At 41.1% G+C, this 19579-nt stretch overlaps 1 protein-coding gene across 16 annotated transcripts; it reads right to left on the bottom strand.

Annotated features, from left to right (window-relative positions):
• Positions 1-37: 37 nt before the first annotated feature.
• rab19 (RAB19, member RAS oncogene family) lies at positions 38-5780 on the bottom strand. 16 transcript variants are annotated; one of them, XM_031833083.1, is made up of 8 exons: positions 5697-5780; positions 5214-5329; positions 4670-4783; positions 3250-3305; positions 2942-3162; positions 2127-2297; positions 1289-1472; positions 38-1082 (listed from the first exon to the last, which is right to left on the bottom strand). In XM_031833083.1, exons 5-8 carry the CDS (start codon positions 2954-2956, stop codon positions 814-816), a joined length of 639 nt encoding a protein of 212 aa, XP_031688943.1. In that variant the 5' UTR covers positions 2957-3162; positions 3250-3305; positions 4670-4783; positions 5214-5329; positions 5697-5780; the 3' UTR covers positions 38-813. The 16 variants fall into 16 exon arrangements, with proteins under 16 accessions (XP_031688943.1, XP_031688942.1, XP_031688946.1 ...); XM_031833082.1 differs by lacking the exon at positions 5697-5780 and having other exon boundaries at positions 5214-5641; XM_031833086.1 differs by lacking the exon at positions 5697-5780 and having other exon boundaries at positions 3076-3162; positions 5214-5640.
• Between the last annotated feature and the right edge of the window lie 13799 nt (positions 5781-19579).

Here is a 19579-nt window from a genome sequence, read left to right as displayed (position 1 = left end):
CCCGCGTCGTGCAAATTCAGTACTGAGAGAGACTTGGTAATTTCTTCAAACAATCATCTTTATTTAATATTGATTCATTATTGCAATAATGAGACTGTTAGGCCAAGAGTCTGAATCATACAGACAATGCAGTTCATATAGCTAATACCCAGAATGCTTGGTTCCACCCCTCCCATATAGATTGGGGGGGGGGGCACCATGAGCCACTTTGGGCTCATCCTGTCTTTATTTTCTGCTGGCGTTATGTTAACCCCCGACCCTGGCCTAATTTCCCGGGCCAGGATGTTTAAGAACCATTGAGGCCTTTATTTTACTAACAGTTACAACCTCCCCACATCCTGTCCCTGGAAGGCCAGCTGTAGGCTTTATCTCCGGGAAGCTAGAGTGGACACCATAACACTCAGCATTAGCAGGATAAAAATATCTCACTGTTTATGTAAATAATTATTACAAATCCAACATAAGGTGAATACATAATTCCCCCCCATATACAATAAGACACAGGTGGCAAGGGATACTTAACATTAAGTACTGGTAACAAGTGTTTGACTACTGGCAGCCATGTTTAAACTACTGGAAAAGTCAGTGACAGTCGCCATTATCAGTAGAGTACTCATCACCTCCACACAATATAGTACACTCATCCCCTATCCCGAAGCATACTTCTTGACAGTACCTGTAGAAGTAAGTAGTCAAAAATGAGTGGGCTTTGTGGCTTTACATCTACAAGGGCAAGTGTCAAGGGACTGTAGGCGATGTTGATTCCAAGTTATCAGCACCACAAACCCTCTCCCACGCTTCCTGTCAATTCTCTCAACAACATGACTCCCTGTTTGTAGGATCCGCGCCATGGATTGGATGGGAGTTTGGGAAGAAGTGTGGGGAGGCCTTTGAGGGTTGGTCTGTGAGCGCGAGGCCGTTCCTCACCATCAGCTCCCGGGCCATGAGCATGAAGGCTGCCTCCACATTCTGGGCCTCCTTCGCAGAGGTCTCCAGGGCGGCCAGTGCACCCCGCCCCTCAGCCAGGGTACAGGCATCCTCAAACAGCACCTGTCTCTCCGCCTGCCGGTCTGACTTGTTCCCTAGGAGAGAAGAGAAAAGGAAGTTACAGAAGGAAATTTGTCTTTCTATTTTAGTTTCTGTTGATGAACGTTTGGAAGAAAGTTGGTGTCAGACATTTCTCTCACCCGCCAGAAGATGAGCACCACATCTGTTAAGTCATTAACAACTTAAGTAAGCTTTTTAACAGAGTTTATATAAAACCATGTGTTTCCTGTGTCCCACCCACCAATGAGGATGAGCACAATGCTTGCAGCCCCGTCTTGTTCCACTTCCTGGATCCAGTGTGTCAAAGAGTCAAAGGTTGGCCGGCGTGTGATATCGTAGGCCACTATGGCGCCGTGGGCGCTGCGGTAATAACTCTGGGTGATTGAGCGGAAACGTTCCTGTCCAGCTGTGTCCCACACCTGCAGCTGAGGAGACAAGACGACACACACTTCAGCTGGGGCACACACACACACACTACACTAATTCCTTACACACACACACTCAGCTAAGGAACAAAGTGTCCGTTGAAAAACCACCCCTAGCACCTTCCCCAAGATCGGTGTAAGCATGGAGAACATTCCCCTAAGCACATTGGAAGGCCAGCTGGAGATGTCACCATATTGCTTACACCTATCCAGTTACTTCGGCAAACACTTAACAGGGAAGGGACTGTGGGTTGTTTATTTACTTCTATACATCACTGTGGAGGAGAAACTGGTACAGGGAGGTTTGTCACTCATTTATGGACAAGATGTTAAGGTCGAAAATCATCTCCCTTCCCTTTTTCAAATACACAGACAAACATGCACCTAGGAAAACACTTACACCGTTCATACACTCAATTGTAGTCATTTGGCGTACACCCAGAAAATACACAGCGGGCGGTCAAATGTTAGTTAGATCATCCCTGTTCTTTTGACTACAAATACAGCAGAGGCAGAAGGATTTCCACTGTGTAAAGACAGTTGCGCTAGCTAGGCCTATTGACCAAACTGAAATAATGACATAGCTAAGACAACATGTCCTGTACTTATTATTGATTATCCTAGAAAAATAGAGAATGTACACATGCACCTTACCTTGACATTCCTGCCATTGATGAGCATGGTTCTGACAGTGAAATCCACCCCGATAGTGTTCTGCTGTTTCTCCATGAAGACACCAGACTTAAATCTCTGGACCACACAGGTCTTCCCCACGTCTGAGTCTCCCACCAGGACAATCTTAAAAAGGAAGTCAAAGGAGTCGTCCTGCTCTGGCACAGAGGACTGCATGGTAAGGGATCACCACAGGGCCAGTCAGACACCACTAAACTAGGGCCAGGCTGAGATGCCCTGCTCTGGCACAGAGGACTGCATGGTAAGGGATCACCACAGGGCCAGTCAGACACCACTAAACTAGGGCCAGGCTGAGATGCCCTGCAGCAGTGACAGAACTGGTTCTCTACTCTGTATGTTGTTAGATGCATCAATAACAGTTGAAACTGTTGACAGAGATTGGTCACATCCTACTCAGAAACATGGGGAGAACTCTTCCTCAAGAGGAGCTAAAGAAGTACATGAATATTTCATACTTGGAACTGTGCCCTTTTTACTTATTCAGTCTTGGGGAACTGAATAAACAAAACAAAACATGGTAGTTACACAGAAAATACATTGCTGAAGAAGTATTGAAGATAAGGCTTCAGTAGTCTATATCCTCTACAAGTGTTCTCTACTCGGCACCGCTTCAGGTATTTCCTCAGGTTCAGAGTTCATTACACACTAAATAAAATGTTGACCTCCAACAGATTCCGTCACAGTAGAAACAACATCACATATAACATGTTATTCCTCAATGTGCTGGAACTTTTTATTTACATTTAGGATAGGTTGTATACATTCAAATCACTCACATTCTTTGTGCTCATTCATCCAACTGCTTCCCTGTGAAGTTAGTGTACTTATGCCTCTCCTACCATATCCCTCTCTCTACTCTGTTGTTCTCCCCACTCTCATTGGTTCACAGACTACTAAGGTACCCCCCTACCATTCCTGGCAGGTGCAAATTTCAGTTGCCTGGCCACCTGCACCGCTGCATCTTGGGAATTGTAGTTTTCTAGGCAAGGTCCAGGATCTGTGAGGACAGGAAGGAGGAATTAGTCAGTGAGAAGTTTCTTGTTTATCAAGAAATCACATCTAAGACTTGTCTCTGGGTGCTTACAAGGCTGACTACTGTAGGTGCACATCCTTCAGCAGAGGGAATCACTATAGCTGCTCCTGGAGAAATGGAAACACAACTCTTTTGTCTCGACAGGTGTCATTTGGACCCCAGCTGCATATAACACACTGAGAAACACACACAGGAAGACAGAGACACATGGGCTGCCCCTCTATCACTATTTGCCACCTCCTGACTACCGTCAACTAACACATTCCAGTGCATTCAGAACCACATGACAAAGGCTAAGTCTAGAGCAGGCAAAAACACAAGACAAACACAGGCATTTACCAGTAGATCAGATAGATTGTAACTTCCATCAAAGTTATTGTCTGCATCATTTCCAATACTGTATATATACATAAATATATATTTCCCTTAGTTATTTTCCCCAAAACCTACCACCCCTCCCCTAATTGGAGTACACTAATGGACAACAACACTTAGGCTTCTACTTCCAGCTGATACATACTATATACATTTTACAGAAACAGTATATTTGACCAAAGTTATATTTTGTTTGTTTTTAATCCCATTCTTTAGCTACCTTCAACCCCTCCCATCTATATCTGACGAGCATCTAGTTTTGATTTCTATTTGCCATATATTTTTAACTGTGTTGTTTAACGTTAACGGGCCCAGTATATTTTACATTAGTTATCTTGTTGTTTTTAGACATCTTGTTAATGAGGGCTGATTTAATTTACTCTGTGTAATGAATCCATTTGACCTCAATCCATACAATGACCTCACAGGGAGATGTTAAGAGTCTACTGTTCTGGAAGTCTAGGACCCCCTCTTCTTCCTCTCTCTACCCACACACTGGTTCGTTGACATCTCAGCCCACAGAAGCACATGGCAAAGCTGGACACAGAACAATGCATGTGAGTGAGTGTGAAAGGCACTGTGCACCATGGCTGGCCACCATTTTGTTCTTCAGTGTGTGTGTCACATGATGGTTCCACATTAAGCACTGTAGCCTGAGAAATGTTTATCTTTCACCATATCTCCTGTTATTGGCTACACACACACACACATCCTACTATTGACTACATGCACACAAACACCCACCCAATGACACCATATCTCCTGTTATTGATTACTATTCTGTTAGTATTTTTGTTAGCATTTTTTTCCCACTGTATCTGAGAAATACAGTTTGGAGAGAATTCAGACCGGAGTTAAGCAAGCGTATATGGAACTTCTTTCCCTTTTTTTGTAAGTGTATTCTGACCTTGAATTTTATTATGGACAAAGCATGTGCCAGCCAGGTATTCGTTTGGGGTGGAGCTTGCAGACATTGAGGTGTGGCTACACATACGCTGTATTCTGACCTTGACTTAATTCCCTCATAATTAGCATTCTCCACAAAGTGTATATGACACAATGACAACCAAAAACAAGGTGAAGACCGTTATGTTACCTCGTGGGCAGCCGGGTGCCTTGGGACTGGGTCGACTCTTGTCCTGAGCACAAAGCCATTTCTTAAACTTCCCCTCTGCTCTCTGTCTGCGCTCCCTCTACTGGCTGCCTCCTACTGTTACAACACAAGCGCTCCAACCTCAGTACCGGAACATCTCATACTAGTTTCCATGGAAACCAAAGTTATGTTGTCAGAAACATTCAAACCCTAGTTCAAATTAACATTTACAGGATTTGCCTTGCGTTAATTCAGTTCCACAAGTTCATATCAACTTGTATTCAGAGTAACAAACTGCTGTTTGCTTCAATAACATGGTTTAGTTGTGTGTTGTTGCTGATTAGTTAGCATGAGGAGAGAGAAAATGGGAATATTTAGCAAATGGCTAGCATTTCGATCTCTTCTAACAACTGCAGGCTAATGTAGAGTGCAAAGCAACAAAACATTTCCAAGATTTTCATTAGTTTTCCTCTTTTTCCATTTTTACAGTTGACAGTTCTGAATAATTATGTGAATAATTCCACAAGGCTCCTGTTAAGGAACCTACATTCTCTGTATTTTCTCCAGGTTCTTCCTCTGTCACCACTCTCTGTACTTCTCTGCTTTCTTTTCGATCTCCCTCTGCATCTCCTTCTGCTCCTTGCTCTCCTTCAGCTGTTTCTCCTGGAGATGGCAAACAATAACACAAAAATGACTCCCACCTTTAGGTGCCCAGATACTGTACGCATTAGAAAGCACACAAACTGCACGGTTCCTCTCTGGGATTGTGTTAATAACTGGGTGAAGAAGGGGGCTCTTCATCTGCAGCCACTCCTGAATCTCCTCCTCCACCACCTTCTTCAACTACTGCTCCCTCTCCTGTTCCTCATTCCTCTCTTTCAGTAGGCGCTCCATGTGGAGACATTTGCGACCCTAATTTACAGAACTGAAAATATCAATATTTATCAACAACTAAATGATCAAATTCTGACTCAAATGCAAACAGGAGTTGCCGAACCGAAGAAGAAACTAAAAAGATATGCCAGTACACCTCCTCTGCATTCTTTTTGCTCCTCTTTGGCTTTGTTGACCAGCCACCTCTCTCATGCAGAGAGAGAGATGCCTCTGGATCCTCTGCCTCAGTTACTGCTGTCCTCTCTGGGGGCTTCTGTGGTGGATCATGTTTCCATGGCAAAAATCAAAACACGAAGCAGACAGACTCTTTGATCCTGCTTGCTGTATGTAAAATATTGTGTGCTATAGCTTGGAAAATAAATACATTTAACTCTGGATGACAACATAATGATGTTTGTTTCCAACATTAGGGTTGTTTTCCTAAAGAAGTTAAATCCGCTTTGTGTTTTGTTTCCTTGCCACGATACAAACGAGTATCGCGATACTGGTGTCGCCCCGGCCCTAATGGATTGCTGTCATGCGTTATCCATATACTGCTTACAGAGTAAGGAAACCAATGTCACATTTTGTAATTTGGGTGAACTATCCCCTTACTTGTTGATGAGGGGATCAACCCTAGCTAAACAGCAGGTGGTGCTCATGACAATTTAGCTCATATTCTGCTTAGACAAGTTGGGTAATACTGCTCTTGTACACCAACCATATCTAATGGGTGAGAGGGGTCTGGTGTTTTTACTCTGTGTGGCTGAGGTGTCTATCTGATGGGCGTGGTGAGCTGCAGACAGGTCCTTATCACTCTCATAGCTGTCGTGGTGGTAAATGGGGGAGAGCAGAGGGTAGGTGGCATCGCGTGTCGAGTCATAGTCCACACTTTTGGATCGGTGCAGTTCCCTGCCACTGTCCTGGTACATCTTCAGAGGAGTTCAGCTTAAACTTTTGGAAGTGGAGGCAGGGAAGCTTGACATCTTCCCCCCTGTTATCATACAAACAAATGACTTGAGCTAAGAAAGAGCACACGCCATTTTTTATTTTGTGGATCCTCTTGCTGATGTTTAAACAATTTGATAAAATATAGATGTCAGCAACAAAGCAAATCTATGCAAAGGGGATCCTAAAACTGAACAGCAACTCCTATGAACAGCAGTAATTAATGTTAATCTAGTGAGCATCATGTACATGGCTACTTGAATGTTTACAGACCAGACAGCCAAATCAGATCTTCAAAGACGCACCAGCTTGACCACACATTAGTAAAGTTATCCAAGCTATTTGCCTAGCAGACTGTTGTTGAACATGTTTAGGATTAATTACTGTAAAAGGCTCAGACAGCTAATCCTCTGGCACTAGCTTCCTTTGGCTAGTTAGCTATTTAGCCAGTTAGCAAATGAGCTAGTTACTTGGCTAGTTAGCTAGCTATGCGTGCAATTTTCTGCTTTGCTTTGTCTCAGCCTCCAGTATCTATGCTGCAATAGTCTATGTACCAGGGGGCTAGGGTCAGTCTGTCCAATCTGGTGAAATTATCCTAGTCCAATCTGGTGTCCTGTGTGAATATAAGTATACTCCCTCTAATTCTCTCAGGACCTGAGCCTAGGACCATGCCTTAAGACCACCTGGCCTGATGATTCCTGGCTATCCCCAGTCATGCTGCTGCTCCAGTTTCCACTGTTCTGCCTGCAGCTATGGAACATTGAACTGTTCACCGAACGTGCTACCTTGTCTGTTGCACCCTCTACAACAACTGTGATTATTATTTGACCCCGCTGGTCATCTGTTACTGATACAGGTATCCTGTAGGTGTTTTTTTTCTCGTTCTGCCCTAGTCACAGGTGGCAGTCATCAGTCGCCAATCAGTCATCAATCTAAAGACACACCTCCTCCTTTTCCCTTACCCAATCACATTCCCTTTCCCTTGGTTTAAAAACTCTCTCGCTTTCTCTTTGGATTGAGCTATTATCTCTTTTTGTTTTGATGCCTATATCTCACTTTGTCTGTTAACTTGTGAGTATGTATGGTTGTGTTGAATGACTGTTTGTTGGTGGGAAAAGGGGATACCAAGACAAGTGGGCATACATTACCTGTAGGAAAACATTGTCTAAGAATCCTAGTTAGAACTGGGCGGACCACCCACTGTATTTTATTGGTTAGTTAGCTAGCGGTTATCGAAGCAAGTAAGACTAGCTTGTTTTTTTTGTTGATATTTATTATTTCTTTCCTTGGGTCCAGCTCAGCCCCTTTTTCCCACACCCCATTTACCGTGTGTTTAAAATAAACCCGACGTGTTTGACTGTAATTCAAAAATATTTTTTTGAAATATGTAACTTTCACACATTAACAAGGCCAATACAGCAAATGAAAGAAACTTCTTGTTAATCTACCCATCGTGTCCGATTTCAAAAATGCTTTACAGCGAAAACACAACATATGATTATATTAGATCACCGCCAAGTCAAAAAAACACACCAGCCAAATATAAGTCACAAAAAGCAGAAATATAGATACAATTAATCACTAACCTTTGATGATCTTCATCAGATGACACTCATAGGACATCATGTCACACAATACATGTATGTTTTGTTCGATAATGTGCATATTTATATCCAAAAATTTCAGTTTACATTGGCACATTAAGCGCAGTAATGTTTTGATATCAAAACATCCGGTGATTTTGCAGAAATATTCATAATAAACATTGATAAAAGATACAAGTGTTATTCACAGAATTAAAGAGACTTCTCCTTAATGCAACCGCTGTCAGATTTCAAAAAAACTTAACAGAAAAAGCATAATCTGAGAACGGCGCTCAGAGCCCAATCCAGCCAGAGAAATATCTGCCATTTTGAAGTCAACAGAAGTTAGAAATAACACTATAAATATTCACTTACCTTTGATGATCTTCATCAGAAGGCACTCCCAGGAATCCCAGTTTGACAATAAATGTCTGATTTGTTCCATAAAGTTCCATAAAGTCAATTTCTGTCCAAATAGTGACTTGTTGTTAGCGTGTTCAGCCCAGTAATCCATCTTTATGAAGCGTGAGCACTTCGTCCAGACAAAAACTTGAAAAGTTCCATTACAGGTCGTAGAAACAAGTCAAACGATGTATGGAATCAATCTTTAGGATGTTTTTAACATGAAACATCCATAATGTTCCAACCGGAGAATTCCTATGTCTGAAGAAAAGCTATGTATCTAAAAATACACTGCTCAAAAAAATAAAGGGAACACTAAAATAACACATTCTAGATCTGAATGAATGAAATATTCTTATTAAATACTTTTTTCTTTACATAGTTGAATGTGCTGACAACAAAATCACACAAAAATGATCAATGGATATCAAATGTATCAACCCATGGAGGTCTGGATTTGGAGTCACACTCAAAATTAAAGTGGAAAACCACACTACACACTACAAAATGAGGCTCAGTAGTGTGTGTGGCCTCCACGTGCCTGTATGATCTCCCTACAACGCCTGGGCATGCTCCTGATGAGGTGGCGGATGGTCTCCTGAGGGATCTCCTCCCAGACCTGGACTAAAGCATTCGCCATCTCCTGGACAGTCTGTGGTGCAACGTGGCGTTGGTGGATGGAGCTAGACATGATGTCCCAGATGTGCTCAATTGGATTCAGGTCTGGGGAACGGGCGGGCCAGTCCATAGCATCAATGCCTTCCTCTTGCAGGAACTGCTGACACACTCCAGCCACATGAGGTCTAGCATTGTCTTGCATTAGGATAAACCCAGGGCCAACCGCACCAGCATATGGTCTCACAAGGGGTCTGAGGATCTCATCTCGGTACCTAATGGCAGTCAGGCTGCCTCTGTCGAGCACATGGAGGGCTGTGCGACCCCCCCAAAGAAATGCCAACCCACACCATGACTGACCCACAGCCAAACCGGTCATGCTGGAGGATGTTGCAGGCAGCAGAACGTTCTCCACGGCGTCTCCAGACTCTGTCACGTCTGTCACGTGCTCAGTGTGAACCTGCTTTCATCTGTGAAGAGCACAGGGCGCCAGTGGCGAATTTGCCAATCTTGGTGTTCTCTGGCAAATGCCAAACGTCCTGCACGGTGTTGGGCTGTAAGCACAACCCCCACCTGTGGACTTCGGGCCCTCATACCACCCTCATGGAGTCTGTTTCTGACCGTTTGAGCAGACAAATGCACATTTGTGGCCTGCTGCAGGTCATTTTGCAGGGCTCTGGCAGTGCTCCTCCTGCTCCTCCTTGAACAAAGGCGGAGGTAGCGGTCCTGCTGCTGAGTTGTTGCCCTCCTACGGCCTCCTCCACGTCTCCTGATGTACTGGCCTGTCTCCTGGTAGCGCCTCCATGCTCTGGACACTACGCTGACAGACACGGCAAACCTTCTTGCCACAGCTCGCATTGATGTGCCATCCTGGATGAGCTGCACTACCTGAGCCACTTGTGTGGGTTGTAGACTCCGTCTCATGCTACCACTAGAGTGACAGCACCGCCAGCATTCAAAAGTGACCAAAACATCAGCCAGGAAGCATAGGAAGTGGTCTGTGGTCACCACCTGCAGAAACACTCCTTTATTGGGGGTGTCTTGCTAATTGCCTATAATTTCCACCTGTTGTCTATTCCATTTGCACAACAACATGTGAAATTTATTGTCAATCAGTGTTGCTTCCTAAGTGGACAGTTTGATTTCACAGAAGTGTGATTGACTTGGAGTTACATTGTGTTGTTTAAGTGTTCCCTTTAGCAGTGTATATATATTTCGATGCATGCCAGCAAAGTCACTACACACACAACACTAAACAATACATGAATTGCACTATAACGGTGACAAACTGTGCCCACAAACTGTTAGGGCCTCCATAAAGCTGTCCCAACACCTTACCACTGCTACACCTGCCTATCAGTGGAGCCTTGTCTGGCAGCGAATCAGTTCATTCAGCCTCATTTACTGCCTTTTAGAAAACATAGCTGATATGGCTGACTTGCTTAAACAAATGTGGTTTCTACTGACAATTGAGATGTACAAACTATGGCATAAGTGGACGACGAGCAGATATGAGGCAATCTGTAATTTCGATTAAGATATTCATAAGCGAGCTAGGACAGACGTAGGCAATATAACTATTTGTTCAGCACTTTTTAAATGTACAGCGACAGAATTCAGAACATGGGCCGTTCTAACAATATTCTCCCTGTACAGAACAGTAGGATGAATAAAGGCGGCATATCAGCAGACAATTAAATCTCTTACAATATTCGATGATGACATTCTTCTAAAACAGGCAATAGGCTACATGTGCACCACCAAGTCAGAACATTAGGCTAAATTATGAGGGGAACATTTACCAAATTATAAGGGTGAGGCACATGGGCTACTAACAGCATACAATTAGTATTACTTTCTTAGCTACAGTAAACATATCTCCCTGGCATACTACATAATTTATGCAGCAGCAAATACATTTTTGGCCATCCTTCGTGGGCAAATTTTGTCATCAAAGTCTGCTATTCCCTGGATTTACAGTGCTTTCAAGACAATTTATTTTTGTTCACCTTTATTTAACTAGGCAAGGCAGTTAAGAACAAATTCTTTTTTACAATGACTGTAACGGGATTCTTCCTGGGAAGGAGAGGCGGGCCAAAATGCAGCGTGGTTGAAGTTCATGTTTTTTAATAAGAAAACTAAACATGAACATAATACAAAACAATAAACGTGGAAAACCTGAAACAGCCCTATCCGGTGCAACAAAGACAGGAAACAACCACCCACAAAACCCAACACAAAACAGGCTACCTAAATATGGTTCCCAATCAGAGACAATGACTAACACCTCCCTCTGATTGAGAACCATATCAGGCCAAACATAGAAATAGACAAACTAGACACACAACATAGAATGCCCACTCAGATCACACCCTGACCAAACAAAACATAGAAACATACAAAGCAAACTATGGTCAGGGTGTGACAATGACGACCTACCCCGGCCAAACCCCGACGACGCTGGGTCAGTTGTGCGCCACCCTATGGGACTCTCAATCACAACCAGATGTGATACAGCCTGAATTTGAACTAGGGACTGTAGTGACACCTCTTGCACTGAGATTGCAGTCCCTTGGACCGCTGCACCACTCGGGGACCAACAACTGGGAACTTTAAAAAAAAACAAGGTTGTATCATGACGTATTTGATCTTCATGTCAGAACTCTAGAAAGAGGCCCGAACTTGGAATTTGGAGTTGGATGACAGTTCAAAACTTATTTTCCCAGTCAGAGTTCCCAGTTGTCTTGAACACACTGAAGTCTGAGAGATTTCAGAGTTCCCAGTTGTCTTGAACACACTGAAGTCTGAGAGATTTCACAGTTCCCAGTTGTCTTGAACACACTGAAGTCTGAGAGATTTCACAGTTCCCAGTTGTCTTGAACACACTGAAGTCTGAGAGATTTCACAGTTCCCAGTTGTCTTGAACACACTGAAGTCTGAGAGATTTCACAGTTCCCAGTTGTCTTGAACACACTGAAGTCTGAGAGATTTCACAGTTCCCAGTTGTCTGGAACACACTGAAGTCTGAGAGATTTCACAGTTCCCAGTTGTCTTGAACACACTGAAGTCTGAGAGATTTCACAGTTCCCAGTTGTCTTGAACACACTGAAGTCTGAGAGATTTCACAGTTCCCAGTTGTCTTGAACACACTGAAGTCTGAGAGATTTCACAGTTCCCAGTTGTTTTGAACACACTGAAGTCTGAGAGATTTCACAGTTTCCAGTTGTCTTGAACACACTGAAGTCTGAGAGATTTCACAGTTCCCAGTTGTCTTGAACACACTGAAGTCTGAGAGATTTCACAGTTCCCAGTTGTCTTGAACACACTGAAGTCTGAGAGATTTCACAGTTCCCAGTTGTTTTGAACACACTGAAGTCTGAGAGATTTCACAGTTTCCAGTTGTCTTGAACACACTGAAGTCTGAGAGATTTCACAGTTTCCAGTTGTTTTGAACACGGCAGAAATCATGTTGGATCGACAGCATGGCCAATGTTGAATGTTTATCCTTTTAAGCTTGGAAAAGAGACCCTTAAACCCAGATTTCGACCGCACACCCACCCAGTCCACTGAATAGCAGGCTAGTGATTGCTTTGCCTGCAGTTATTATTTAACTAGGCAAGTCAGTTAAGAACAAAGTCTTATTTACAATGAAGGCCTAGGAACAGTGACCCCTTGTTCAGGGACAGAACGACAGATTCTTACCTTGTCAGCTTGGGGATTCGATCTAGCAACCTTTCACTTACTGGCACAACAATCTGCCATCCTGAATCAGTTAGCCACTGATTCCTTCCAAACCCCTCACTGTTGAATTTCCAACTTGTTGTGTAATGTTTATGTTCAATGGCCAGTGAGCACTGATACATTTTACCTATAATTTATCTTTATATGACAAGGATGGAAAAGGATTTGCCAGTAGATTGTCGACTTGATTCATGATGATGACTGCTAGCTTTTGTTAACTAAGATTTTGAAAGTATGATGTTGACATAATGAGTCCAATCAAAGCTACGGTAGATATAGCGTGATTTGACATCATTATATCTGTGGCAATGACCTTGGGTCTTCTTGGTTGGGCACTTCTAATGTAACTGTATGGCAGCACCCAATGGGCTAGGCTGAAACACTTGTATTTTGGAGCAGGAAGGTGCCAAGATGGCGGCTTGAACAGATGTTTTTTTACAGAGCTCCGTAACCAAACTTCAGAAAGTTTGTGAAAAAAACAAGTTTACAGTCATTACTATTTTTATTTGTTCAAGATATAAGACCTTTGCTGTTACTGGAATAATAATTGGGTAATTTATTTCGGCATGTCCATGCAAAGTCGTGACAAAAAAAGAAAGGAAGAAATTAGCCGTTCTATTGCCCAATGGATAATATCATGCTTTCGAATGCTGTTGAAGATGACGAATTCCCCTCTTTACCGGTTACTCCGTGCAAACCTCCACCCTCCAAAAAACCCGACATGAACTCTGACATCGTGGCTACCCTCTCCTTACTCATCAACTCCAGGTCTGACGCCATTGAGAAAATGGTTGGCGCGAACACCATGGTTGTCGAAGGCTTGAAAAAGACTGTGGAGTTTGCATGTGGTGAAATCAAGGATGTGAAAATGAGAGTGGCAAAAGTTGAAAAAAGTGTGGAAAAGGTGGAAAAGAATAACAATCTCTACCATAGACGTCTCACTGATCTGGAACAATACACAAGAAGATGGAACCTGAGACTACGGCTTGCCAGAGGTGGAGAATGAAGATGTGCGAGGAGAGGCTATCCGCCAAGAAGTTATGCCTGCAGAGAAGAACAAAGTTGGCGATACCATCGATGTTGTGCATCGCCTCGGCAAGAAGCAACAGCAAAACGATTCAAGATCAAGGGGTATCATCATCCTCTTCACTGCCAGACTCTACAGGGATGATGTCTGGAAAGCTGCTAGGAAGAACGCCTTCCTTCAGAGCCATGGTATGCGTTTCGCCGAGCATCTCAGGCCGGAGGACATAGAAAGAAGGAACAAGTTGTGGCCAACGATCAAGATAGCACGAAATGAGGGAAAGGCTGCTTACTTCGTCAGAGGATGAGGCTTCATCAACGGTTCAGAAATCCGTATTCCTCCCTAAAATCTCACCAGAAGGAACAGGTTGATGGTTTCAGCCATGGTATTCTCATTTTCCTTATGTTACATAACAAGCATCAAGTGACTATTTTTCAGGAATACTCAGGTACTTCAATTTATTAGTTTGTTCTTGTATGACCAGAAGACCTATTTTGTTTACAAACTTACGAAGAAAACTGAAAGTTGTATTTATTTTTTATGTATACAGTAACTACGATACTGTTTTAAAGGGCACACAGGTCTGCTCTGACTTTACACGGTTATTGCTCTATTTAGTTATTAATACTAATTTCCCAAAAAAGGTCTTAGGAACGTGTATATGTAAAAATATTTTTTATTCAATTTTTTTTATGATCAGTTTTCATATGCACTTAAAATACTATGTACCCTTTTATTTAAATTATTCATTTGTATTTTATTTTTCAGAATAGTTCCTGATTACACTAAGGAGGGTTTTTTAGTCTCTCTTACTACAAGAACCCTTGGTTTGTTCTAGAACATAATTTTCAGTTGAGTTGAATTTCAAAGCCGGATAACGTCTAGCTCAAAGTTTATGGAATAAGCTATTTTCACTTTAAATGGACTTAAATGGTGCAGATCTCGGTTCCTTATCGTCTACGTTCACTGTTCCTACGTCTTTGACTCATCCTAGTACAGTTTATACTTTTATATAATCTTTGTTGTTTTGTCTTTGTCTATAGTTTCTCTTAATGCTAGGGGGTTACGAAACAATGTGAATCACAAGGCCTTATTTTGATTTGCTAAAAAAATTCGAACTGATTTTTGCTTTTTTCAAGAGTCTCACTCAATTTCGGCTGATGCCAACTTCTGGAGGTCACAGTGAGGCAACGATATTTGGCTTTCCCATGGATCTGAACGCTCTGCTGGTGTCACTACAATGAAAAATACCTTTGGTGGTAATATTCTACACTCGGAATGTGACCCCTTTGGTCACTTTATTTGTCTTGTGATCAGTTACAATGACATTACGCTCATTACTGTAAACTTCTACGGGTACAACACCAAACATGATAATGATGAGTTACTTGAATCTATAGAGAAACATATACTTCATTGGTTATCTAAATTTCCCAATTCGTTATTATTGATAGGAGGGGACTTTAACATTACTATAGATAATTCAACTGATAGATGGCCCCCAGGTAGGCCAACCAATCAGAATTTGGGTTTAATACTTTTTATGGAAAAGTTTGATCTTACTGATATATGGAGAGAGAGGTTTCCGGCCGACAGATCATTCACTTGGAGTAACAAAACAGGTTCAAGACAATCCAGAATAGATTTTTGGCGTATATCCAAATGTATTGATAGTGAGTGTGTTACTACAAATATTTGTACTACTCTCCTCACAGACCATAGGGCCATTTACATTGATATCAAAATATTTACCCCTGATACTAACCTTGGTAGAGCATCCTACTGGAAGCTAAATAGCTCATTATTAAATAATGATATAGTTCAATTTGAGGTTAAAGATCTGCTCTCACACTTGTGGGAAAGGGCTTGTGAAGAAAAGTCTTATTGCAAGAACTGGGAGCTCTTTAAATTTGAGGTGTCCAAATACCTTAGAAAATATGGTAATAATCTTGCTAAGACCAGAAGAGCTGAGGAGGAAAAGGTGATCATCATTAATCGCTAAATACTGTAGCAATTTTTACAGAAAATTGTATAGCTCTACGTACTGTCAGGAATCCACAGATATGTTTTTTAACTCACTGAATAATGTTCACTCTATCAGTGATATAGAATCTAAACAGTGTGATGAACCCATCAAAGTTGAAGAGATTATAGAGTCTATCAAACATCTAAAGAACAATAAATAACCAGGTGATGATGGAATTACATCAGAATTTTACAAATGATTTTCTGAACAAGTAGCTCCCTTCCTATTTGAAGTCTTTTTATAGAGTATTAAAAACAATGTTCTCCCTCCTACAATGAGTCAGGGCTTAATAACACTGATACCTAAAGCCTCAAAAAGAAGTGCTGCTCATCGATAAATGGCGTCCAATTTGTCTTCTTAATAATGACTATAAGATATTAGCCTTACTACTTGCAAAAATAATTAAAGAAGTCCTGGATGCAATCATTGATGAAACACAGTCTGGCTTCATGAGGAACAGACATATTTCTAACAATGTCAGACTAGTATTAGACATACTTGACTACTCAGACCTAATAACTGAGGATAGCTTCGTATTATTTTTAGATTTTTATAAAGCATTTGACACAGTAGAGCATCAGTTTCTCTTCCACTCCCTTGAGAGACTTGGCTTTGGGGATTTTTTCTGTAAGGCTATTAAGACTCTCTATACAAATGGTAACAGCTCTATCAAATTGAAATATGGCACCTCACCTAGATTTGAGCTAAAGAGAGGAAATAGCCAAGGTTGTCCTATCTCTCCGTACCTGTTTTTATTAATCACCCAACTTCTTTAAAATCTTTAAATAATAGTCCTGTACACGGTATTTCCATAGCTGGTAAGGAAATGATTATAAGCCACCTGGCTGATGACACTACACTTTTTCTGGAAGACGATAACCAAATCCCCATATCGATCAATGTGATACAATCCTTTTCCAAAGCGTCTGGTCTATATCTTAACATTAATAAATGTGAACTCATAGCTGTCAAAGATTGTGTGACACCTTCATATTATGGAATTAATTCCAGTAAAAGAAGAACTTACATATTTAGGTATAACCATTACAAAGGATCAAAAGTCTAGAGGCTTACTACATTTTAACCCTCTTATTAAAAATACCCAGAGAACCTAAATCAATGGCTACAGAGGGACTTATCTTTAAAAGGTAGAGTCCTAATAACCAAGGCTGAAGGTATCTCCAGACTAACATATGGTGCTCTATCTTTATATCTTGACAGTAAAATAAACAAGGAGATAGACCAGATGCTTTTCAACTTTCTTTGGAGAAACCGTACCCATTACATTAGGAAAACTGTTGTAATGAACACTTTTTCTGGACTTTACTAATTTAAGTAATACTTTTAAGATCAATTGGATAAAACAATTCGTAAGAAGATCCACTTCTATCTGGAATTTTATTCTTCATCATGTCTTCTCTACTTTTGGTAGCCTTAACTTCATGTTGTTTTGCAATTATAATATTGACATAATTCCAGTGAAACATTTCTGCTTTTCATCGGCAGATTTTCTTGTCATGGTTCTAAATTTATAAACACCATTTTTCTCCACACATATTATATATGGAATAATCGGGATATATTGTATAAAAATACTTATTTGTTTTTAGAATATTGGCTCCGAAATAATATCCTATTGGTGAGCCAACTGGTAAATGCAGAGGGTCTTTTACTCAGTTATAAGGAATCCTTATCACTTTACAAGGTCCCTGTAACACCTAAAGATTTTGCAATTGTTTTAGATGCCATTCCCTCAGGTGTTGGTCTGTTATTCAGGAACGTGTCAAGACCTGACCCTCAGAGCCTACCTTCTATTGACCCTGTTGACTCATCAGTACGAAAGATTTGTTTCTCTTTTGGTCCATTCAACAACAGAGTGATACGAACCTTGTTTCAGCAGGATGTTGTATCTATACCTTATTTCATGCCTTATTGGAATTGATTTATTGATAATATATGTTGGAAAAAAGTTTGGATGTTGCCACACACATACCTACTTGTTAACAAAATTAAGGAAGTTTCCTTTAAAATTATTCATAAATATTATCCTGCCAACCACTATATGAAGAAGTTTAAGGAAAACATCAACTCAAATTGCTCCTTTTGTAATGACCACCCAGAAACAGTGTTGCATCTTTTTTGGCATTGTATTCATGTAAGAAAACTGTGGCAAGACATCAGTAGATTTATAATTGAACACATTTATGAAGATTCTACACTATTGTAGAGAGATGTACTGCTTGGATTCTTTGCATATGATAGAAATAAGCTGAAACATTCATGTAATTCATTTTATTATTCTTTTGGACAAATTTCATATACACAAATGTACATTTACAAACAAAAACACACATTTCCTTACCATACAAAAAGAAATTGAACTCTATTTTAAGACAGTTAAATACTCTACTAACAAAAAAGCTGTTAAAACTGTAAGTGTATGTATGTCCCTTGTCCTTGTGTAATTGTAATGTGAAATTGTACCCCCTAGCTCGATTGTCCATTGTATATAATCTATATATACTTGTGTTCCCTCATGTACTTTCTGTATTGATTTGTTATTAATAAAAAATAAAAAATAAAAACATTTTTGCTGTATTTTGGAGCTTCCTTACAAGAGACCATTGTTAGCGAAATGATATGAGACATGTATTAATGCCTAAATAACATGCAAAACATGCAATAGGGCTCAAAACAGGTGGGGCTCTCACCTGCCCTGAATGACGAGTCGCCTCTGCTTTTATAATCTCCACCAGGCATAGCCAGAAGAGGACTGGCCACCCCTCAGTCTATTTCCACTCTAGGTTACCTTTCTAGAAATCCTAGCCACTGTTGTTCAACATCTGCATTGCTTGCTGTTTGGGGTTTTAGGCTGGATTTCTGTAAAAACACTTTGTGACATCTGCTGGTGTAAAAAGGGCTTTATAAATACATTTTATTTAATCTGAAATGACATCGAGGACTATCTAATAAACATTTGGATGTTTCTCTTTCCTTCTGATTACTTGGTTGTGATTACAACAGCAAAAAATTCCCCCATGATACGCCACGCAATGTCTAGCCAATCACCAACGCGGAACGCGACACTCCGTGTAGACGCTGTGCGGTAACCACAGCGACATCATGAAGCAAGGGTTGTTACCACAACCACAAAGTTAAAATTGGCTATAGTAAAAATGTGCTTTTTGATCTTAATTTAAGGTTAGAGCATATGGTTAGCAGTGGGGTTAAAGTTAGAGTTAAGGTTAGGTGTCAAATCATATGTTAAGAAGATAATTTGTAGAAATAGGCGGGGTTTAGTCATAATTCTGACTTTGTGGCTGTGGTAACTAGTGACGACCATTAGAAAATGGATTGACATGGAAATAGACTGTTTTATTTCCTTAAAAAGGGGTAATCTTAAATATTGGAAAATGTACAATGCGGTTATTTTTCTATGGGCCCGGCAAACCATTAGGGAGATCCTATATTAAGTTCTAATGTAATTATATGGGTTTGTCCATGTGGTGTTCCTATGATGATGGTGTCAGCAGGTAGCCTACATGAATACAGCATCATTCCACGATGACTAGATTATATCAGAGCCAGCCTTGCTTGACAGAGGAGAGATGCAAACAGTTTGGAGACCTGCTGACTCTTCAAGGTCTCACACTTCACACAAGCTGTCTAATTGTGGCAGCACCTCTTCAGGGTGAACCTAA

The sequence above is a fragment of the Oncorhynchus kisutch genome, linkage group LG10 (assembly GCF_002021735.2).
Source record: "Oncorhynchus kisutch isolate 150728-3 linkage group LG10, Okis_V2, whole genome shotgun sequence".
Classification (NCBI taxonomy): Eukaryota; Metazoa; Chordata; class Actinopteri; order Salmoniformes; family Salmonidae; genus Oncorhynchus; species Oncorhynchus kisutch.
The sequence above is the reverse complement of the archived record's forward strand: the minus strand, read 5'-3'. Positions and strand labels throughout refer to the sequence as shown.